The sequence below is a fragment of the Ovis aries genome, chromosome X (genome assembly GCF_016772045.2).
Source record: "Ovis aries strain OAR_USU_Benz2616 breed Rambouillet chromosome X, ARS-UI_Ramb_v3.0, whole genome shotgun sequence".
In the NCBI taxonomy this organism is placed as follows: Eukaryota; Metazoa; Chordata; class Mammalia; order Artiodactyla; family Bovidae; genus Ovis; species Ovis aries.
Genome location: NC_056080.1, coordinates 13,575,043 through 13,599,759, shown reverse-complemented (window position 1 = coordinate 13,599,759; position 24,717 = coordinate 13,575,043). Strand labels below are relative to the sequence as shown.

Here is a 24,717-nt window from a genome sequence, read left to right as displayed (position 1 = left end):
CTAGAGGGTGGGATGGGGTGGGAGGTGGGAGGGAGGTTCAAGAGGGAGGGGACATATGTATACCTATGGCTGGTTCATGGTGATGTTTGGCAGAAACCATCACAATATTATAAAGCAATTATCCTCCAATTAAAAATAAATTTAAAAACAAAATAATAAGTCTGTACTTTTAATGAAGAAAAAGACTGAAGAACCATTTCAGATGAAAGGAGATTAGAAGTGACAACTAAATGCCACATGTGAACCTGAATTCCATCCTGGTCTAGACATGTATTTTTCTTTTTGCCCTAAAACGCATTACTGACACAATTGGCTCAATTTAAATGGCTGTACATAGCTTATAGTATTACATTAATGGTCATAATTTTTTCACTGATACTGTATCAGTGTCATCATTTTTATAAGTGCAGTCAGGTTATATTGGAAAATACTCTTGTTTTTAGGAAATACTTGCTGAAAATTACTTTAAAGTAAAGGGGTATCATGTCTCCAAGTTTACTCTCAAGTATTTCAGAAAAAAAAGAACGATGTGTATTTCTAGAGAGATGATAAAACATATGTGACAGGTTAGCTTTTAGAGAATCTGGGTGGGTGGCATATGGTAAATCTCTACTATTTTGGTAGCTTTTCTGTGTCTGAAATTATTTCAGATTTGGGAGAATGGCATTGAAACACGTACACTATCATGTAAGAAATGAATCGCCAGTCTATCTTTGATACAGGATACAGGATGCTTGGGGCTGGTGCACGGGGATGATCCAGAGAGATGATATGGGGTGGGAGATGGGAGCGGGGTTCAGGATTGGGAACTCATGTACACCCATGGCGGATTCCTGTCAATGTTTGGCAAAACCAATACAGTATTGTAAAATAAAGTAAAAATAAAAATTAAAAAAAGTAATAGTGAAGTGAAGTGAAAGTCACTCAGTCGTGTCCAACTCTGCGATCCCATGGACTATACAGTCCATGGAATTCTCCAGGCCAGAGTACTGGAGTGGGTAGCCGTTTCCTTCTCCAGGGCACTTCCCCAACCCAGGGATTGAACCCCAGTCTCCCACACTGTGGGCGGATTCTTGACCAACTGAGCCACGAGGGAAGCCCTCAAAGTAATAATTAGCAAATACTGTGGTGGAATGAGGAGGGAGAGAGAAATATCCAGTGGGTCTGCCTGCTGTCCAGGAGGCCAGGCATGGGGTCCATGGTGAATGAGCTGCCTGCCCAAGCTGAGTGTCACAGTATCTAGGGGGAGGCTCTTAGGAACCAACGCTGCTTTGGGGTGTGGCATCCGGTGTGGCCCACAGTTTGGGGAGAGGTTCCTTCTCTCCTTAGCCTGGTTGCCTTCTCCCCTTTCCAACCCAGAGCTAACCTTTGTCATGGATTTGGCGTGTCCCCAGGCCATATTTTTCTACTTTCTCTACATGTACATGTATAAGCAGCTGTTGGAAAGCTCATGGAAATGAACTTAAGACCGAGGAGGAGGAAAATGAGCTGGGTTAAGGCAAGGAACATAGGCCAAGAAAAGCTCTCACTAGGGATGTTTGCAGGAATTGGGAACCTCCCTGGAAATGAGAGCAAATGCCACAGAGAATGATTTACATGTTTAAAAGAAAAGTTCTACACGTCATCTGTTGGGCTGTATGTAGGAGGTCTGTCTTAAATGTGTTTCCAATTAAACCAAGCAACGGGTCCAGGGATAAAATGTGACCTTCCTCCCAACTCCTGTTCTGTGTCATAGCCTCAGGGTGGGAGGGAGAGCCCTTCCCAGCTGTGAAGAGCCAGTGGCTTGGAGACAATCTTTTCAAGGCCTGTGACCTCTGACAGCAAAATGTCAGGATGTATCCATTTCTGGTGCAGTACAGAAAAGTGAGAGGAGAGATAGAGGAAGAAAGAGCGATGGGAAGGACCTGGAAATCTCACAAGAGAATTCTTTGCTGATATAATTCTGCTCTTAGCAGAGAAGGAATTCCAAGAAAATGTGGTAGTTTGTAAACATATATCAGCATTCACATAGTTTGACTGTTGCTTTGCTATAGCTTTAAGAAACAAATGCTTAGTGAATCTTAAACAAGGTTTAATAGAAGCGCAGGTAGACAACATGTTAAAAGCAAGGAGATTACCCTCTGTTTCTATTTTATTCCCTCTGTACCTTCTAACCAGTAACATGAGTTGAGTTAGTAGTGGTGAAGGTGAACTCTCTATCAAACTATTTTGATAGTTTGTGCAAGGAACTTGTGCAAGGAGCAAAAATAGGTGAATGCACATAGTACATTGACCCGGCCATTTGGTCCTTCTGGATAAAAGATTTAAAAAGATAAAAAGGGAAAGAAAACAGACCAAGACACTTATGTGTGGACTAATTTTCTGCTTGGAGGATGAGGAGGAATGAAGCAAAGGAGGTGGAGGAAAAATGATATTGGAACAATCACAATGATTCCAAATAAAAACCCACTTGGGCAGTTGAGACCTTTGAGGTTCTGTGAAACTCAGAAACCATTAATTTTTTAATACCTTTCAACCATGAGCAGAGGATCTGTTATGTCAGTTACAACACGTTCTTGCAATGGAATGCTTTGTAGGCTTTCCCCAAAATGGGTTATTTCTCTATGTTTTGACATGGAAAGGTATCAAAAATAGAATAATGAGTTCTAGTTTTTAGGCAAATAATATATAGTGCATAAAAGAAAAAAAGGAACTTCCCTGGTGGTCCAGTGGTCAAGACTCCTGGCTTCTGGTACAGGGGGCATAGGTTCAATCCCTGGTCAGAGAAGATCCCACATGCTGCATGGTGCATCCCCATGCCGCTCCCCCCCCCCCAAAAAAAAGAAACTGAAAGCATAAATATGAAATTGTTAATGATATTTATGGGCTGGGAACGGCTAGCATGTGTTTTCAGCATCTAGCATGAACCTCCCTCTTCCGTATTGCACACAACGTGAAGATCCATGGCCTTGTCTTGCTCTTCTGTCTCCACTCCCAACCAGTTCACGGGAGTGGTAGCTGCTCTCCAGACGATGGGAGGTCAAGTTCAGAAGACTGAGCCAGTGGTTCAGTAAGGAAGCAAAAGTGCGAGTGTGCTCTGAGCAGATAGATTTACTTCCAGAGCCCTTAAACGCATTCTAGTCAAATCTTGGGGAGGAAAAACTGAAAGAGGAGGATGAAAAATTACCAGCATCCAGCATCCACTTGAGTGTCTGTCTTTGTTTTGCCATCCTTTAGGTTTTCTGGACCAGACTCAGTTTAAGTGTGACCAGTCATGGCTTATTGTGTGGGCCCCTCTTGCACATTTTAACCCGCCTGGCAGCACAGCCACATCCCTAGTGTCTACTTTGTCCTCTGTGATTCTTCCACGCCTGCCTTGGTTTTGTTTACTCTATCAGCACATTGACTCTCCCACAGACCTCAGTCTGGATCCTGCCCTTGTACCTTGGACACAACCCTGCATTCCCTGCGCGAATCTTCTTTTTCACCATAGACACACGGAGTGATGCCCTGATTCTGTTTTGAGCTGGCCCCTCCTACGTTCATGTCCCTCAGTGGCACTGAAGGATCTCCTCTGGGCCACAGGGACAGTACATAAATATCTGTGGAAATCCAGTGCCGGTGCCAAGAGGGCAGATAGTGGGTCATCTGTGTTTCTGAGTTCTTGGCCCATGGGTCACAGTGGGAATCTGGCCAATGCTATGTATCCTCTTTGCAGAAAAGCTTATCCACTTGAAAAATTCTGTTAACAATTCCAAGGAGGGCACAAGCCATCTGAAGCCCATTCATACCCCAAAGATTATGCCTCTCTGCATCCCTGGAACTGATGCTCTGTTTTAGGACAGAAAAGAGAGTGTACACTAGAAACTAAAATGCAACTAAGTAAAAAGAAGCCCATTTCTAGCATTCTTTTTACACTTAAAACTGCTTGGAGGTCCAAAGAACTGAAGATAAGCCAAACTGGTGAGTTGTAGTTATGAGCATGATGTTCTACCTGGAAGGAACAGCTTGCTTATTAGTACAACTGTTGGCATATAGATATACAGTCAGGAAGCAGCATACTGTCTGCTTGGGCAGTTCTTAAACATTTGGTCTCAGGTCATTTAGGTTTAGCTCTGTGTGGCATGTGCGTGTGCCCGTGTGTGCACATGTGCATGAATTTGTGTGTGCAAGCATGCATGTGGGAGTGTGTGTGTTCTAAGCTGTTTATAGAACTTAAATGTAAAAAAATATATGTATCTAAAAGATTTGATCTCCAAACTTATCATTTATATCTGTTATATAGGCTTTTATATTTATATTTCATATAGAGATAATTGTGAAATATTTGATACTGTTATCTTTTTGTTCCTTTTGGCATTATGGACACTAACCTTTTAATGTCACTGGTCCCTTTTCAGGGTGGACAAGCTTCATTTATACCATATCTGGAAATGTGTATATTGGTAAGTGATGAGTCTGCTGCTTTGGGTTCAATTGCAATATAATTTAAACTACTGCCAGGAAGGAAGGATAAGATGAAACCTTTCATGTAATTGAATCCTTTGCCTCCTCCTGTCCGGCACTAGCCCTCTCTACACTGTAGTACATACTGATATCCCCAGGGCAGGGCACCTCTCAGCTTCCAGCATGTTCAGCGAGGGAGAAGAGTAATAGCACCAGTCACAACAGGAGCCATTTTGCTGTAGCCTGTGTGCAAATGTCAGGTCTAGCCATGATTATGTGGGCTGACACCTTGCTAAGTTGTTGGCAACCCCCATACTGATAAAGGGGCTTCCCGGGTGGCACTAGTGGTAAAGAACCCACCTGCCAACCGGAGATATGAGAGATGTGGGTTCAATCCCTGGGTCAGGAAGATCCTGGGAGGTAGAAGAAGGTGAATTTGCTGTCCCAGGTGTTTCTGAGAAGTCTCAAAGTGAGGCCTTTTCCTTGAGTTTCCTGGAGGGATTATATTCAAGCTCTCCATCTGAATGTGTCCTTGGTAACATCCTTCCTCGTCTGCCTTCCCTTTCCTGTCTCACTTTCCCACTGCCTAGACTGGTCTTTCCTGGGACTGCCTCCCAGATAAACTCCTTGGACTCAAATATGCACCTCAGTCTGTGATTCTGGGAGAAGCTACAGAAAGAGAACTAGCCTCCTTTCTCCCACTCTGTGCTCTTCATAGAGGATAGGTGGTGTGGATGAGGGTGGTGGGAATAGAGTGGACCATCTGACCACTCCAAGATGCAAGCCAGGAATCCCATTTCTGAGACCCTTTTTGGTTGCGGGCTTTCCACCCCAACCTGCAGTGCAGCGTCCTCGACAATGAACTTGCTGTCCTGACATGACTACCTCCTTGGACAACATACTCCCAGCCCCAGACAGCTGGCTTCCTGGTACACTCTGCTCAGGGCTTGAAGGCCACACCCAGAGCTATTTAAACTATTCTTTATATTCTCCAAAATGGGAGTCATCATTGCCTGAATTTAATCTTCTGAAAAATAATGGTAACCCAGAGCTTGTGTGTTTTGATTTTATATCATAGAAATGGGCTTAGTTCCTCCATTACCAATTAGCATTTCAATTATGATTCAGAAGCAAAATTCATTTCTTTTGGCATTTGAGAAAGTGTGAAAATGATTTAGTAGTAGTATCACAAGTCCATTGGCATACACATTAAACTGTATTAACCATCTGGAAGGGATGAAGCATCATTTGTTTTTTATGATCTTTTGAAAATCTTGGTTTTCACATAGTATATACTTTCTACAAATGGAGAGTAATAGCCATTTTTTTAATGGCGGTAACACCCCTGACTTAGCATTTCAAGAGAAATAAAATAATATGCACAAATGGAAAGTAATAAAGAAATCTCATGGATTCAGAGCTGGTTTGGATACCAGAAATGTGTAGCCTGTGAAAGGACAGGGGCAGCAGATTTTCTCCAAAGGACCAGGTAGCAAGTATATTCGTCATTGCAGGCTGTACAGTTTCTGTTGCGGTGACTCATTCCTGCCTTTGTAGCACGAGAGTAGTCACAGGTGATACATAAACGATTGGGGTTGTTGTTCCAATGAAACTTGATCCATGGCCAGTGAAATCAGAATTTTATACATTTTTCATGTGTCATGAACTACTCCTCTTGGGATTTTTCCCAACCATTAAAAAATGTAAAAACCTTTCTTAGCTTGTGGGCTCTCCAAAAGCTCGCATTTGGTTCTGGTTTTATGGGCAAGGAAAAGTTTTTCCTCTACCGTTCTAGGTTCTCTTTTTGGCTGGGCTATGAGTTAAATCTATATAAGACAGATTAACAGTAGAAAAACAAGCTTAATTACATACGTACAGGAGTCCCATAAGATAAGTTGGGCAGATGCCATCCTGAGCTAAAGAATGAAACAGGGACCTGGGGCTTCAAAGGCAAAGAGGGTGATTCACAGGATGATAACAAGAACAGATGTGGGGTCATGAGATGTTTGCCATACCATGCGCACAGATCATTCAGATAAAAAGTTATCTCTGGTGATAGTTCTTTGTCCCAGGCTCCTTATGTGAATTCCTTTGGGTAGGAATCTTTTGGGCCTCGATTGTCTTCAGCTGAAAACAATCTGGATATCAAAGTGGCACATCTTGGAGAGGCTCTGGATCTGTTCAGTTTAAATGGCACTGTAGAGGTTGAAGGGAAGAAGGATGAGCAGATAATCTTCAAAACCTGTTTCAGCCAGTAGGTACAACCTTGTTTCCTGACCGACCTTTAGTCCAAGAGTTTAACAAGTGAAAAGAGTTCAGTGGCTTGAGGGATAAGAAAGACTTACACACCCACTTGTTTTTCTCTATGTGAGACAGGATTTTCCTGAGTCATCTCTACCCATTGGCCCTGTCACCTCCCAGGACCATGAGCCACAAGTGTAAAACATCTGGCAGGAAATGGGGTCACAGTCTGTAGTGCTGGAGCAAACTTGCATCTGTCCAGGGTAATGGGGACCATGGAGAGAATGAATGTAGCTCGTGAAACTGCCCTCCTGGGAATCTGCTTCAGCCAGTGAGGAACTGGCCAGATGACCTCATTTAAATTTTATCTCCTTCCCTTCATCCTCTCCTCCCCCCGAATGGAGATGATAATGAGAAAAACAAAAGGGCAAGAACAAATCACTAGAGAAAAAGAAACAACAAAGCAGAAATAATGTGTACTGACCTATAAAATCTAGAGAGAATCCCGAAACTGTTCTGACTTTATTGCCTCAATTTTATCTTGATTATAAAACCAGGATGGCACCAGCCAACCACAGATGGCAGGAACTGATAAGCAAGTAATTATCTTTTTCAAGATGTCAGGTACCTCCATTCTATTGAAATAGATGTTATAAATATGTACTTAATGTATGGGGCTGGAATATATAGACTGCAGTTTGTCTGGAGAAAGTAGTCTGGAGAATTCCATAGATGGAGATTTAAGAGGACTATTAAAAGTATTAATTGATACAGGAAGTACTTAAAAGATGGACATCAGTAGATTTAGTTTGAGTAAGAACAGATGGAGTTGGAACGTTAGAAAATGCTGGACATTAACTAGCTGTCTAAGTTAGATTCTGGTTCTATCCCTGATCTGGGAAGATTCCACATGCTGTGGGGCAACTAAGGCCACATGCCACAACTACTGAGGTGATACTCTAGAGCCCAAGAGCCACAGCTCCTGAGCCTGTGTGCTACAATCCTGAAGCCCTTGAGCCTAGAGCCTCTGCTCTGCAACAAGAAGCCACCACAGGGAGAAGCCCACACACTGCAACTGCAGAGTAGCCCCTGCTGGCTGCAACTCAAGAAAGCCCGTGTGCAGCAACGAAGATTCAGAGGAGCCAAAAATAAATCAATAATTTTTCAAACAAATTTAAAAAGGGAAGTTCATGGTGAGTATGGTGAAGCCATATGCTGCTGCTGCTGCTGCTAAGTCACTTCAGTCGTGTCCAACTCTGTGTGACCCCATAGATGGCAGCCCACCAGGCCCCCTGTCCCTGGGATTCTCCAGGCAAGAACACTGGAGTGTGTTGCCATTTCCTTCTCCAATGCATGCATGCATGCTAAGTCACTTCAGTCATGTCTGACTCTGTGCGACCCCATCGACGGCAGCCCACCAGGCTCTTCTGTCCACAGGATTCTCTAGGCAAGAATACTGGAGTGGGTTGCCATTTCCTCCTCTGGGTGAAGCCATAAATTGCCCGCTAATAACACCCTGAGGCTCCCTGATAGCTCAGTTGGTAAAGAATCTGCCTGCAATGCAGGAGACCCCAGTTCTATTCCTGGGTCGGGAAGATCCACTGGAGAAGGGATAGGCTACCCACTCCAGCATTCTAGGGCTTCCCTTGTGGCTCAGCTGGTAAAGAATCTGCCTGCAATGTGGGAGACCTGGGTTCGACCCCTGGGTTGGGAAGATCCCCTGGAGAAGGGAAAGGCTACCCACTCCAGTATTCTGGCCTGGAGAATTCCATGGACTGTATAGTCCATGGGGTCACAAAGAGTCAGATATGACTGAGCGACTTTCACACAACACCTTGAAGAAGTGATGGAATTAGCAGACCTAAAATAAGACAAATAGAATTAGCACTTCCTTATTTAAGAGTATATTTGAAATGTTTTATGATTTTCCAGGATCTTCTTATTTTTTGATACATTGTGTTTTTTTCCAAGTCTTCCAGGCTGACTGTTGAATAGTGGCTTTAAAAATGATGCAGGAGAGAGACCTTTGATAGCAATCTGTTATTGAGGCAACAAGTATTTTGATCAGCCCTCAGCTGAAATCTTCTGCGGTATATGATTAAAAAAAAATTAAAACAGCATGATAGAAAACCAGCAGATCCCTAGGATAGCAGTACTGAACCTCTTCCCTGCAGGTGAAATGAAAATGACATTACACATTGACGCAGAGATCAACACGGTAGAGGAGTTTATATCCAGTATGCCTGAAGCTTGGGACAGTTCGTCAGCTTGGATGCCAGTCCTGTAGAAGAAGGAGTATCACGTATACTGTTGAGGCTTAGAAAATATATTTAGAAATCTAAAAGTATTTGTTGGTGGTTATTGAGATGACAACTAACTGGTTTATGTGGGTAGTAAAATGTTTCACAGTTATTTAAATAAGTAGTAATTCATGCTCACTATGTGCTCTGCCCTTTACTTTCGGTTCTGGGGGTATGAAAAAGTTCGACACAGGCCGTGAATCTCAATAAAGGTGGGGAAAACACACTAGAAGGCAGGTGTGATTCTGAGACACCTGAAGGAGGTGTTTTCAAATCGCTTTATGCCAGTGGCACCAGTGCATGCAGTTATGCGATTTAATTGAATAATATTTAAATTAACAAAATAAGTGTGAAAAGATTTCGTATTTCTAGAGCAACTAAAGTCAAATGCTTTGTAAAAGTGAATTGTTAAAGAAAACCCCTTGAGTTAATATGGCAGAGATGACAGTAAAAGATTGGGGGAAGCTGATAATCTAGCAGGGTTTCAGAGGTGCATCATGGGTATGCTTCAGTCCAATCCAGCTTCTAAAAATTGGCAGATGGATTCACATTTACAGTTCGAAGTATTGGCGTATAAAATTGATGATACCAAAATCTATGATAGAAGTACCAGAATGTATGGATCAGAGAGTAGATGGGATAGCAGTTTTTGTAAAGAGAAGAAGAAAAAGGAAATCTGGTGTATGGGGAGAAGTTTCACAGCAGTTAACCACAAACTGACTTTAAAGTATGTTTGAAAGTATTTTGCCCTTTCATGACTGTTTAGGCAAACAAAAATATTTGCAATTCAATTGTTTTCCGTTAAATTTTCCTTAACTGCACTATTAGATTTAACATTCTTGGCGAAGCTTCGCAATGGAAACTATTTATTATCTGATTTGGCCTGATTTATAATTGAAAGTAGTCAGAACCAATAGAATGCATTTTCTTTGAGACTTATTTTAGGTTCAGGAGATAACCAGGTGGATAAAACAGCATAGAAATGACATGAAGATACAATCAGTCTTCGCTTTCTGTGATCCTGTTTTAAACATTTCATAAAATAATACAGAAGCTAAGGTACATTTAGAATGATTAATCTGAAAAACCCAACCTTCTAGTGTCTATAAAAAAGTCTGCCTTACGGTGGAGCATTTCAAATAACCTCTTCAAAATCAACACTGTGATTCCTCTCCTAGATCATCAAGTAGAATGGCAGAATTGCATTTGGTATAAAATTAGAATGAATGCTCTTAGGGAAATATGAACTCTCTGTTTCTAAATTAAGATTTTGTTACAGACCAATGAACTGCAGCCAAGCAAGCTACCCTGATAGGAGGTGCAGAGAAATCCCAGTTCAGCATTTTTTGGAACGCTGTCTCTTGCCAGCTCATTCCATCAAAACATAGTAAAAGGGGCTTTATAAACTGTTTTGGTCTCTTTATCATAAAACATCCTACATGATAAAATTAGGGGCTAGGGGTAGACCATATGGGTAATGGGTGTTACATACGAATTTGTTGGAGATAACAACATGGTTCATTGCTCACAGAGAATCTCAGTATAGCACACTTAATAAAAGGCTGCTCCATTATCACAGTGAAAAATATTACCCCACTCTAAATGAGATTATTCTTACACTCAAGATGTCTCTTTTATTGCCACATCCTTGCATGAGTGGAAAATCAATGGAGTTTATCATTCACTGCTATGACAACTGTTGACCTAAATCTTTGGTGGAGAAAAAGCCTTTAGTGATGTGCTGGGGCTGGCTCTTGGCAGCTCACAGGATTTGGTTGTGTACATCTTCCCTGACCTCAGAGTGGTAGCTTGAAACTGGTCACAGTAGGAGCATTTACACCATGGAAACTGGCACACACTACACATCAGGCTGGTTCTTCCCCTTGTCCTTGAAGGCCAGTTGGTAGACATTAACTCGCATACCACTGCCTCTGAGACACAAGTTCTTTTCAATTTCTGGCTGCACTGGGTCTTCATTGCTGCGAGTTGGCTTTCTCTAGTTGTGGTGAGCTGGAGCTACTCTTCATTGAGATGCTCGGGCTTCTCATTGCAGTGACTTCGCCTGTTGTGGAGCGTGGGCTCTAGGTGCAGGGGCTTCAGTAGTTGCAGCTCAGGGACTCTATAGAGTGTGGACTTCAGTGGTTGTGGTGCTTGGAGTTAGTGCCTCACAACATGTGGGTTCTTTCTGGACCAGGGATTGAACCTGTGTCCCCTGCATTGGCAGGCGGATTGAGACAGATTCTTAAACTTTTTTGTTCCATGAATCCTTTTGAGATTTGCCAAGATTGCCAGGAGAAATATCAATAACCTCAGATATGCAGATGACACCACCCTTATGGCAGAAAGTGAAGAGGAACTAAAAAGCCTCTTGATGAAAGTGAAAGTGGAGAGTGAAAAAGTTGGCTTAAAGCTTAACATTCATAAAACGAAGATCATGGCATCTGGTCCCATCACTCCATGGGAAATAGATGGAAAAACAGTGGAAACAGTGTCAGACTTTATTTTTTGGGGCTCCAAAAATCACTGCAGATGGTGATTGCAGCCATGAAATTAAAAGACGCTTACTCCTGGGGAGGAAAGTTATGACCAACCTAGATAGCATATTCAAAAGCAGAGACATTACTTTGCCGACTAAGGTCCGTCTAGTCAAGCCTATGGTTTTCCCAGTGGTCATGTATGGATGTGAGAGTTGGACTGTGAAGAAAGCTGAGCAATGAAGAATTGATACTTTTGAACTGTGGTGTTGGAGAAGACTCCTGAGAGTCCCTTGGAGTTGCAAGGAGATCCAACCAGTCCATTCTGAAGGAGATCAACCCTGGGATTTCTTTGGAAGGAATGATGCTTAAGCTGGAACTCCAGTACTTTGGCCACCTCATGAGAAGAGTTGACTCATTGGAAAAGACTCTGATGCTGGGAGGGATTGGGGGCAGGAGGAGAAGGGGACGACAGAGGATGAGATGGCTGGATGGCATCACTGACTTGATGGACATGAGTCTGAGTGAACTCTGGGAGTTGGTGATGGACAGGGAGGCCTGGTGTGCTGTGATTCATGGGGTCACAAAGAGTCGGACACGACTGAGCAACTGGACTGAACTGAACTGAAAGTCCCACCTCTGAACAATGTTGTTTTTTTTTTTAATTCAATGAAGTCATTAAATGGTTCAAAGAACAAGTTATGATATAGTTCCATGTATGCTTCTCTGATGACATTTGTAATAACATCCAGAAGCAGATTTTAATTAGGTTAAGTAGTGATTAACATAAATTGATTTTGAGATCTCTGCAATGCTAGTGAGGTAAGAAAATATCTATAATTTCTACTGGAGACAAAGTCATTGGTCCAGCTAATACGGCTATGATTTTTTGGGGGGTGGGGTGGGGGCTACATTCATGACTGAAAGAAAGGCCACATTTCTGGTAGGTGTTTGTGAAAGTAAAGATGTCATTTGTTTCCCATGCAAGCCCGTGACTGCTTTGAATTCTATCCAATGGGAATAAACACATTGACTCTGGGTTAAGAAGGCCTCTCTTAGAATCCTCTTTCACATTTGCAAGCATCACAGTGAACCTTTCTGCTTCATATAGGTTATCTCCAAAGTGGAGGTAAAAGGGAGGACTTCTCTAGAAAATATGACTATCATTGAACTCCAGCCAGTATTCACAAAATTCACAAATAATGTTTCTGTTTATATGGTAATTCCTCAAGCTCTTGTTTTCATTTAAATTAGCACTTCCACCTTGATTATTCAGCTATAGCTGTATCATGTCAGGTGAATGCCTTTATTTCTAGCCCGGAGTGTCATGTAGGTGGGTCCTCCAGACGTCATGCTTGAAATCTTCACTCTGTTGTCCATGCACATGTCTTTCTCAACCCTACTTCTCAAACCCACCCCTTCCTCTGTTCACTCTCCAGGCTCAGACTGGAATTCATTTCCAGTTAGACTGTTAGAATAAACTCCTAACAGCTCATTCTAACTAGTCTTGCCTCCTCCACTTTATTCTGTGCTCTGCTTTCAGGTATTTCTCCAAAACACAGATCTAACCATTTCACACACACATCCTTTCCTCAGAGTGTATTTCCTTGAGCTGAAGCCAGTCTTCATTGCCATCATTCCTCCCAAAAGAATGTTCCAGAAATGATAGAAGGTTCCCCATTCCCCCAGGCATGCTCTGCATATTCCCAGCCCCTCACAGTCTGTCCTCTTCTCTAGAAGGCCCTTCATCCTTGTTTTGCCTTCTGTTGGTCTGTTTGATCCTGAAGAATTCTACAGTCCCTATTCTCTCATTGAACTTTGTTTTTTCCTTTCTTGTTGCCTTTAACACACAATTGCATTTTGTATTATTTCATCTGTGAGCCTCAATATAGAAGGGATGGAAATATACCCAACCTGAACTTGCTGGGCTTCCCAGGTGCCTCAGTGGTAAAGAATCCGCCTGCCAGTGAGGGAGACCCAGAAGATGCAGGTTCAATCCCTTGGTCGGGAAGATCCCCTGGAGGAGGAAATGGTAACTAACTCCAGCATTCTTGCCTGGAAAATTCCATGGACAGAGAAGCCTGGCAGACCACAGTTTATGGGATTGCAAAGTGACCAAGCGACTAACACACACACATGTAACTTTGTTCTGTATTTGTAAATATGTTATTATATTTTCATAATTTAAAAAAGAAAAAAGAAAAAAATCTTAGGTTTATAACTGACCCAAGGAAAGACTCTCATTAGCATATGATGCCAAGGACTTTGCTTATTAATTAAGCTATTAGGCGTAACATTAAAAGTGTAAGTAGAAACACAATTTAGGATTCATCTTCTTTTCTACATTGGGAAACAAGCCAGTTTTGGACTTTAATAATTGCAAATACCATCAACCAAGAGATTTAAGGAGATTCCTAAGTCTGTTATTTCTGAGCTTGAAATTAATATTGTGATGCCATGTAGTTAACCAAATTTGTAATCATATGAGAAATGTACCATCTTGAGGACTAAATTAAGTGGGTCGTCTTTTTTGTAGGACCCGATGATGCACAGCAAAAAATAGAACCTCATCACACAGCCGTGCTGGGAGAAGGTGACAGTGTCCACGTGGAGAACAAGGTAAAATTAAAAATATTTCTTTTTTCAAAATTTTTTTTAAAATTTTAGTATAATTTTAAAGGTTACTTTCCATTAACAGTTATTACAAAATTTTGGCTATATTCCCCATGTTGTACAATACATTCTTGAGCCTATCTCAAGAATACACCCAATGGTTTGTATCTCCTAATCCCTCATCCCTGTATTACCCCTCCCCTATCCCTGGTGACCACTAGTTGTTTTCTGTATCTGTGAGTCTGCTTTTTTTGTTATATTCACTGGTTTATTGTATTTTTTAGATTCTCTATTAAGTAGTATCATATAGTGTCTCTTTTTCTCTTTCTGACTTACTTCAATTAACATAATGCTGTCTAAGTCCATCCATGTTGATACAAATAGCAAACTTCCATTTTTTTATGGCTGAGTAATATTACATTGTATATATGTACCACATTGTCTTTATCCATTAATCTGTTGATGGACACTTAAATTGCTTTAATCTTTTTTAACTTGTACTTTCTACTAGTTTCCAGTTTCTAAAAAAATGCCCAAATCTCCTGTGTACCTGAATAATTTTTTCTCTTCCTCAGGGAAAGAAACTGTGCCACAAGTTTATCAACCAGTTAGTTTCATTAACTTCAGTTATTTCTAGTGGTTTATTTTAAGGTATTATCTATACTGATTCCTCATCTTTAGGAATCATCAAAAGTCCGAATTGTTTACCCCTAGAAATTTGAATCTGAGGCAACAGCTCTCCTTGTCTCTTACTTTTTCTTTCTTTATACACTTGATTGATTTTATCTTTAGCATAAGTGAAAGTGGATCAGCACTCTGGGGGTATAAATGTAGATGTCCATACACAGAGTCCCATGGAGCCCTTTGAAATTCAGCCCCATGTCGAACTGAGAATATATGCTCTATCTCGTAGTCCTTTTGTGTTGAATCCTTGCTTTGTAAGTAAAGTTTATGATATTTTCAAGGAGCTTTTTAATCTTCGTTGATAGATTTCTTCCTCGTGTTCCTTCTTTTATTCCTTTGGACAAGTCACTCACAAGTCATCCTGTGAGCCTATGAGGCCCATATGGCTGCTTTGTGCCATTCTAATAAGGAAAATTGAGGAGACAGTTGTGCCAAAGCTCCTGCAAAGTTGAATTTTGAAACATAGGGATTAAAACTGTGTCAGCATGCAGGTGACTGGCAGAGAGGCCATCTGACTGACCGCCAGCCCTACGACTCTGGCATGGTAGAATTCAGTGGGTGTGAGGAGGCCTGCCTTTGCTGACTGCTCCCCTATTGCTCCTTTAATTCTCTGTGGCACTTCCAGGAGCAGTGAAGTAAAGGGAAGCAGAGGCCCAGGAGCTCTAGAGGAAATGCATATCTTGGGGTCTGTGCTCACTGTTATTAGGTTAAACTGTATGAAACTGCCACGTCTGACCTACAAAAATGGCGATTTCATCTGTTTCCACCCAATGCACGGAAGAGGCATGGAAGCTATATATAAGCCAGAGACCCTCCTGACACCAGGTTAGTCTGTAACATTACCTGGTTTAACTTGACAACTGCAGGCCTCTCTGTGATATAGCACAGGGCACACTGCAGGTGATCAGGATTTGGAAGCTGAAGCAGAATACCAGAATGAAGATGTGAGGGGAGCCAGAAATAGGGAGGCAGTGGGATGGAAGAGAGTCGGCTGAACACTGTTTACAATAGCCAGGACATGGAAGCAACCTAGATGTCCATCAGCAGATGAATGGATAAGAAAGCGGTGGTACATATACACAATGGAGTATTACTCAGCCATTAAAAAGAATACATTTGAACCAGTTCTAATGAGGTGGATAAAACTGGAGCCTATTATACAGAGTGAAGTAAGCCAGAAAGAAAAACACCAGTACAGTATACTAACACATATATATGGAATTTAGAAAGATGGTAACGATAACCCTGTATGCGAGACAGCAAGAGACAGAGATGTATAGAACAGTCTTTTGGACTCTGTGGCAGAGGGAGAGGGTGGGATGATTTGGGAGAATGGCATTGAAACATGTATAATATCATATAAGAAATGAATCGCCAGTCTAGGTGCAATGCAGGATACAGGATGCTTGGGGCTGGTGCACTGGGATGACCCAGAGAGATGGTATGGGGAGGGAGGTGGGAGGGGGGTTCAGCATTGGGAACACGTGTACACCTGTGGCAGATTCATGTTGATGTATGGCAAAACCAATACAGTATTGTAAAGTAAAATAAAAATTAAAAAAAGAAAAACTAAAAAAAAAAAAAAAAAAGGTTGGCTGAAGCTATCAGTTCCATGACCCAGGGGCATGGTTCTGTTACATGCCCGTCTGTAATTTTGACTGTATGTAAGTGTAGCTTGAGCCATCAAGACATTAGGAAGAGGTCTTAGTTCCAAAAATTAGCCTTTACATGAGCGTGTATCATTTATATCCAAGAAGAGTAGACAGTCCCCCTTAGACACCACAGGAAGAGCCTGTGACGGTGTGAATCTTGGCTTTGCCACTCATTAGCCATGTGACTTTGGACATAGTTCTCAACCCCCCTGGGCTTTGTTCAGTTTTTTTGTCTGCAGATTTGAAATAATGATGCCAGCCGCATGGGGCTGTCAGACTATGTGTGATTATGCAGGTCAAGAGTCTAGGCCACATATAGCATGGGGATCAGTAATTTATTCCCAATAGACCAGATGTAAACTTTTCCTAAAGTCTCATTGAATCCCGGTCACACCCATTCATTTCCATTTGTCTGTAGATGTTTTCATACCACAGGTAAGTGGTTGTGACAGAGACTGGGTGGCCCACGAAGCCTAAAATCTTTACTCTCTGGCTCTTTACAAGGGCAGCTTTGCTTATCCCTAATCTAGCACACAGTGGGTGTCCAGTGATGATAGCTGGAAAGTTCATTGATCTAAACACTTGACGTGACAGGTGGTCATGGCACATACATGTTACTTAATGAGAATTCATACCTTAGGCCCTCAGGTTTAGGACACGTAGTTTTCTGCAGCTAGAAAAAGGCCTCAAAGGACTCATTCAACTGGGCTCCAGCCCAGAGGTGTCTTCACTCAGGACTAGGCATAGCCTGAGGATGAAAGAATGACCTGTGCCTTCACGGTTCTCCCCTGTTCCCTGGGGCACGGAGTTGTGGGCAGGAATGAGGAGCTGATAGGTAGTACCTGGATTTCCTCTGTTTTGCTCTTCCTGCTCTTCCTCTGCCTCTCAATCTGTGTCTTCACCCTCATGCCCGTCTCCCTGGTGGCCCAGGAGTCTGGGTGGGTTTCTCCAGAATGGCCAGTCCTTAGGTGAGGAAGGCAGGGAAGAGTTGATGTAGACCACATCTTGGACCAGCACATTTAAGGCCACAGGGAGCTCTTTTCACTCAAAGTGTGGATTATCTTTTGTGACTGTACTCTGAAGTCTTCCAGGAGGGGAAGCAACTGCAGGGGGCTTGGTGTATACTGAGGAGTTGTTAAGCCAGACTCTGACTTCTGAGAAGAAGCCCAAACCCCAGCACTGACTTCAGAATGGCCTTAACTTTTATGTTGTTCTTAGAGATGGAGCTCAACCTCGGGCTACTCTGGACATCGAAGCCTGGACTGGAATGGCCACCTTGAACAGCCTATGTTCTGAGCATTCAGGCTCCCTGTGCTGCCTTGGCAGCAAGGTACACAGTTAGTATCCAGGTTGCCAAGATGGCTCCCTGACCAGGAGCACATGGATTTGATGTGAAGGCTTGGTCTCACCTTTAAACTCGTGTTTGTACTAGTGTCCTATTGAGAAAGTCTCATGGGTTAACAGACTTACTTGGAGTTTGTCAAGGTAGACAATCAATTCCTCTTTGACTGCCACTAAAACCATACTTGAGAGTAATGGTACTCTTTAACAAATTTGTCTTTCAATTTTTATTTTAATTAAATGTTAATCTGTATTAATTTAATGTATTCCCTGTGAATGGTGCCAATTAAAGAGTACCATTTAAAGTTAGAGACAACATTTTGCTGATGTATAAAAATTCATAGTAAAATAAACCATTCAGTTCAGTTCAGTCACTCAGTCGTGTCAGACTCTCTGCGACCCCATGAATTGCAGCACGCCAGGCCTCCCTGTCCAGCACCAACTCCCGGAGTTCACTCAGACTCATGTCCATCGAGTCAGTGATGCTATCCAGCCATCTCATCCTCTGTCGTCCGCTTCTTCTCCTGCCCCCAATCCCTCCCAGCATCAGAGTCTTTTCCAGTGAGTCAACTCTTCGCATGAGGTGGCCAAAGTACTGGAGTTTCAGCTTTGGCATCATTCCTTCCAAAGAAATCCCAGGGCTGATCTCCTTCAGAATGGACTGGTTGGATCTCCTTGCAGTCCAAGGGACTCTCAAGAGTCTTCTCCAACACCACAGTTCAAAAGCATCAATTCTTCGGCGCTCAGCCTTCTTCACAGTCCAACTCTCACATCCATACATGACCACTGGAAAAACCGTAGCCTTGACTAGACGGAACTTTGTTGGCAAAATAATGTCTCTGCTTTTCAACATGCTATCTAGGTTGGTCATAACTTTTCTTCCAATGAGCAAGCATCTTAATTTCATGGGTGCAGTCACCATCTGCAGTGATTTTGGAGCCCCCCAAAAATAAAGTCTGACACTGTTTCCACTGTTTCCCCATCTATTTCCCATGAAGTGATGGGACCAGATGCCATGATCTTCGTTTTCTGAATGTTGAGCTTTAAGCCAACTTTTTCACTCTCCACTTTCACTTTCATCAAGAGGCTTTTTAGTTCCTCTTCACTTTCTGCCATAAGGGTGGTGCCATCTGCATATCTGAGGTTATTGATATTTCTCCTGGCAATCTTGATTCCAGCTTGTGGTTCTTCCAGTCCAGCGTTTTTCGTGATGTACTCTGCATAGAAGTTAACTAAGCAGGGTGACAATATACAGCCTTGACGTACTCCTTTTCCTATTTGGAACCAAAATCAGATTGATTATATTCTTTGCAGCCAAATATGGAGAAGCTCTATACAGTCAACAAAAACAAGACCAGGAGCTGACTGTGGCTCAGATCATGAACTCCTTATTTCCAAATTCAGACTTAAATTGAAGAAAGTAGGGAAAACCACTAGACCATTCAGGTATGACCTAAATCAAATCCCTTATGATTATACAGTGGAAGTGAGATATAGATTTAAGGGACTAGATCTGATAGAGAGAGTGCCTGATGAATTATGGACGGAGGTTCATGATATTATACAGGAGACAGGGATCAAGACCATCCCCATGGAAAAGAAATGCAAAAAAGCAAAATGGCTGTCTGAGGAGGCCTTACAAATAGCTGTGAAAAGAAGAGAGGCAAAAAGCAAAGGAGAAAAGGAAAGATATAAGCATCTGAATGCAGAGTTCCAAAGAATAGCAAGAAGAGATAAGAAAGCCTTCCTCAGCAATCAATGCAAAGAAATAGAAGAAAACAACAGAATGGGAAAGACTAGAGATCTCTTCAAGAAAATTAGAGATACCAAGGGAACATTTCATGGAAAGATGGGCTCGATAAAGGTCAGAAATGGTATGGACCTAACAGAAGCAGAAGATATTAAGAAGAGGTGGCAAGAATACACAGAAGAACAAAAAAGTACAAAAAAGATCTCCAAGACCAAGATAATCACGATGGTATGATCACTCACCTAGAGCCAGACATCCTGGAATGTGAAGTCAAGTGGGCCTTAGAAAGCATCACTATGAACAAAGCTAGTGGAGGTGATGGCATTCCAGTTGAGCTATTTCAAATCCTGAAAGATGATGCTGTGAAAGTGCTGCACTCAATATGCCAGCAAATTTGGAAAACTCAGCAGTGGCCACAGGACTGGAAAAGGTGAGTTTTCCTTCCAATCCCAAAGAAAGGCAATGCCAAAGAATGCTCAAACTACTGCACAATTGCACTCATCTCACACACTAGTAAAGTAATGCTCAAAATTCTCCAAGCCAGGCTTCAGCAATACGTGAGCCGTGAACTTCCAGATGTTCAAGCTGGTTTTAGAAAAGGCAGAGGAACCAGAGATCAAATTGCCAACATCTGCTGGATCATGGAAAAAGCAAGAGAATTCCAGAAAAACATCTATTTCTGCCTTATTGACTATGCCAAAGCCTTTGACTGTGTGGATCACAATAAACTGTGGAAAACTGAAAGAAATGGGAATCCCAGACTACTTGACCTGCCTCTTGAGAAACCTATATGCAGGTCAGAAAGCAACAGTTAGAACTAGACATGGAACAACAGACTGGTTCCAAATAGGAAAAGGAGTATGTCAAATAAACCATTAATCTTCAGAAACTGGTAACAGTTCATTGTTTTCACTTTCACTTGACCTAAGAAGTATAAACAATGAAATCAAGTAAGAATAATTGCATGTGACTAAGTTCTGTTAAATCTCACTTTCTGGTAATGTTTTTCAGGTAATGTTTCACTATAATAAATGTTCCTGAAGCAAAAGCATGCCTTTAGATTCATTCTCAGAGTCCAAGAGCCATCTCAAGCTTTGTATTGAATATTTCTGATCAAGCAAACAAACTCTGAATGCATATTCACAGTGTAGAAGTTATCACCATCTTAGATGAATCTTAGGGCTTCATCTGGGCTTCGATCATTTTTGTCGGTATCAGCGGACCTCAAGACATATCTTGGCAATTTTTATGGAATAACAGAGCATTTTGTAAAAGTGAATTGTTAAATAAACCCGCAAGGTCCTGACTCAAAACTAAACTCTGAGAAGATGTGCTAAAGTGAAAGACCTGTTTTGGACCCCCCCAAAATCATGAGTGTAGGTTGGGGCAGCAATCCATGAAGCAGTAGGTGGATTTCCGTTACCTTTGTATGAGAGTCTTTTCATCAGACCCAATAGGGCACTGACTGAGATCCACACAGGGACTCATGACCTTCAATAGGTCTTTCCTTCTCCTTGCTTTGACCAGTCTTCTCATTTGATGTTGTGCCCAAGGTCACCTTGCCGTAGACGAGAACTTTTCAAGATAGCAGCAATTGGGACTTGCAGCCACAAGAGCACTCTAGTGACAATTCAGAAAAATCATCAGCTTTTACCAAAGAAGGCTAGGTAAGGGAAGAAAAAGGATGCACTTAAGGAAAAAGAAAAAGACCCAAACCATCTGGCTTAGGTTGGAGGACAGGGTCCATGCATAGGTTAATTTTGTGAAAAAGTCATTCAGAGGAGCTTGGACCAGCCTGCCAGTTTCTGAAATGGAAAGCCCAATACCGAAACAACTCAACATCCAGCAGTTGGATCATTTTTCATTTCAGACCAAACACTAGTTAGTGTCCTTTTATCCTGACTTATAAATGAAAGTCATCATTTGATTTGACTAATGTCAAAAGGACAAAACTTGAATTTTGAGTACTTTATTATTATTCCAAACTGTGTAAACTGTAGGACACATTTGTCACTCACAAAAGACGTATCCTCTGAATTAAGAAACTTATATTCTGAGGAGTCGTAAACCCATGACACAAGGAGGTTGGCCTTTTCTTTCCTTTTCTCTTATGACCCCTGATCCTTTTCCCCCTGTTTCCTGAACCTAGAAGTCAGGTGCTTAGCTCCTCTAAAAACAAAACACCTCAAAACAGTTTTTAGTGATACCCTCCTTCAGATTAAAGTATAAACGATGTAATACCAGTGATCAGAACTATTTATAAGATACTTTTCTTGAATGTGTCATTTGATTCACACTGAAATTTCACCCCTCCAAAGCCCTTAGTGAATAAATCTTTTTGGATAACTGCATGCTTTTTTCTTTAAGTTGAATTTTTTAGTCACTTAAACATGACATTGAATAAGAAAACATTTAAGGTGAATAAGAAACCTTCCCCCTTCTTGTGGACTCTTGGGCTACTGCATAATACTATGAACAGTTTCACTTATTCATAACCTTGGGTCATCAGCATGTAAAAATATTGATTACTATCCTGAACTATAAGGTATGATGATATCTTTAGGGCCTGCTGGCTCCTACAGTAAGTGGTCCTAGACTAGTTTTTAAGCTTTTACATCAGTTTTTCATAGTTTTTGTTTTGTTTTATTTTTAATTTCCAGGGTCTCCCGCATTGTAGACAGATGCTTAACCGTCTGAGCCACCAGGGAAGTCCATAATTGATGTTAAGCTATCCATTTCCTTGTACTGCCGTAGAGTGGTGCTTTCCTATCTCCTAGCTTTAAATCTCATGGATCTGATGACCACAAAGCCTAATTATTAACATTGTATACAGTGTCAGAGTAAGTGGGAATTGAATGAGGGTCTATGCTGAGGTTAAAACACTAATCTCTAGAAGATGGGGTTTATGACATCTATTTTTTTAATTTGAATTAGCAGAAGCCTTTTTAGTTTACTGTTTTGTTTTTAAACTCTTGACTCAGGACTTCTTTATTGCATGCTTGAAATATGCCCCAGTATGTAGTGGTTTTTTGTTTTTGTTTTTGTTTGGTTTTTTTTTTTTTACCTCCCAAAATATAACAGTTTCAATTACTTGCCACGTATCTGTTTTTAAAAAGCAAAGGACATTTACTTCACTCCCCAAAATGTCATTTACTTTTCTGTCAGATGTCATTGAATTTTCAATTTTGTTTAGAGGATATTGCTTTACAGTGTTACAGTGCCTTACACCATCGCAAATCAGTCATCAGTTCAGTTCAGTTGCATCTGACTTTTTGCAACCACATGGACTGCAACACGCCAGGCTTTCCTGTCCATCACCAATTCCTGGAGCTTGCTCAAACTCATGTCCATCGAGTTGGTGATGCCATCCAACCATCTCATCCTCTGTCGTCCCCTTCTCCTGCCTTCAATCTTTCCCAGTGTCAGGGTCTTTTCCAGTGAGTCAGTTCTTCGCATCAGGTGGCCAGAGTATTGGAGCCTCAGCTTCAGCATCAATCCTTCCAATGAATATTCAGGTCTGATCTCCTTTAGGCTTGACCGGTTTGATCTCCTTGCTGTCCAAGGGACTCTCAAGAGTCTTCTCCAACACCTCAGTTCAAAAGCATCAATTCTTCGGGGCTCAACTTTCTTTATGGTCCAATTCTCACATCCATACATGACTACTAGAAAAACCATAGCTTTAAGAATATTGGAGTGGGTTGCTATTTCCTTCTCCAGGGGATCTTCCCAACCCAAGGGATCAAACCTAGGTCTCCTGTGTTGCAGGCAGATTCTTTAACAACTGAGCCACCAGGGAAGCCTGAGTAATACTTGACTAGTCAGACTTTTGTCAGTGAAGTAATGTCTCTGCTTTTTAATATGCTGTCTAGGTTTGTCATAGCTTTTCTTCCAGGGAGCAAGCATCTTTTAATTTCGTGGCTGCACTCACCATCTGCAGTGACTTTGGAGCCCAAGAAAATAAAGTCTCTCACTGTTTCCATTGTTTCCCCATCTATTTCCATGCATTGATGGATGGGATAGGATGCCAGGATCTTAGTTTTTTGAATGTTGAGCTTAAAGCCAACTTTTTCACTCTCCTCTTTCACTTTCATCTAGGGGATCATTAGTTCCTTTTCGCTTTCTGCCATAAGGGTGGTGTCATCTGCATATCTGAGGTTATTGATATTTCTCCCTGCAATCTTGATTCCAGCTTGTGTTTCACCCAGCTCGGCATTTTGCATGATGTACTTCGCATATAAGTTAAATAAGCAGGGTGACAGTATACAGCCTTGACGTACTCCTTTCCCAATTTGGAACCAGTCTGTTGTTCCATGTCCAGTTCTAACTGTTGCTTCTTGACCTGCGTACAGATTTCTCAGGAGGCAGGTCAGGTGGTCTGGTATTCCCATCTCTTTCAGAATTTTCCACAGTTTGTTGTGATCCACACAAAGGCTTTAGCATAGTCAATAAAGCAGAAGTAGATGTTTTTTTCTGGAATTCTCTTGGATTTTCTATGATCCAACAGATGATGGCAATTTGAATTCTGGTTCCTTTGCCTTTTCTAAATCCAGCTTGAACATCTGGAAATTCTCGGTTCATGTAATGTTGAAGCCTAGCTTGGAGAATTTTCAGCATTACTTTGCTATCATGTGAGATGAGTAATTGTGCAGTAGTTGGAGCATTCTTTGGCATTGCCCTTCTCTGGGATTGGAATGAAAAGTGACCTTTTCCAGTCCTATGGCCACTGCTGACTTTTCCAAATTTGCTGGCATATTGAGTGTAGCACTTTAACAGCATCATCCTTTAGGATTTCAAATAGCTCAGCTGGAATTCCATCACCTCCACTAGCTTTGTTTGTAGTGATTTTTCCTAAGGCCCGTTTGACTTCACACTCCAGGATGTCTGACTCTAGGTGAGTGATCACGGCATTGTGATTATCTAGGTCATAAGATCATTTTTGTACAGTTTTTCTGTGTATTCTGTGTATTCTTGCACCTTTTCTTAATATCTTCTGCTTCTGCATCTGCTTTCTGTCCTTTATTGAGCCCATCTTTGCATGAAATGTTCCCTTGGTATCTCTAATTTTCTTGAAGAGATCTCTAGTCTTTCCCCTTCTATTGTGTTCCTCTATTTCTTTGCATTGATCACTTAAGAAGGCTTTCTTATCACTTTTTGCTATTCTTTGGAACTCTGCATTCAGATGGATATATCTTTCCTTTTCTCCTTTGCCTTTCAGTTCTCTTCTTTTCTCAGCTATT

At 41.7% G+C, this 24,717-nt stretch overlaps 1 protein-coding gene across 6 annotated transcripts in view; it reads left to right on the top strand.

Annotated features, from left to right (window-relative positions):
• PIR (pirin) overlaps positions 1–24,717 on the top strand; it is a 98,428-nt gene that overhangs the window by 66,388 nt on the left and 7,323 nt on the right. For 5 of the 6 annotated variants that reach the window (XR_009598908.1, XM_004021931.5, XM_042242291.1 and 2 more), the window contains 2 exons: positions 4,380–4,424; positions 13,977–14,059. Coding sequence is in view for 5 of the 6 variants with exons in the window: in XM_004021931.5 (XP_004021980.1) it covers positions 4,380–4,424; positions 13,977–14,059 (128 nt within the window). In the remaining variant the exon portion in view is untranslated. The remainder of the gene's footprint in view (positions 1–4,379; positions 4,425–13,976; positions 14,060–24,717) is intronic. The other variant, XM_060408289.1, reaches the window with a different exon arrangement.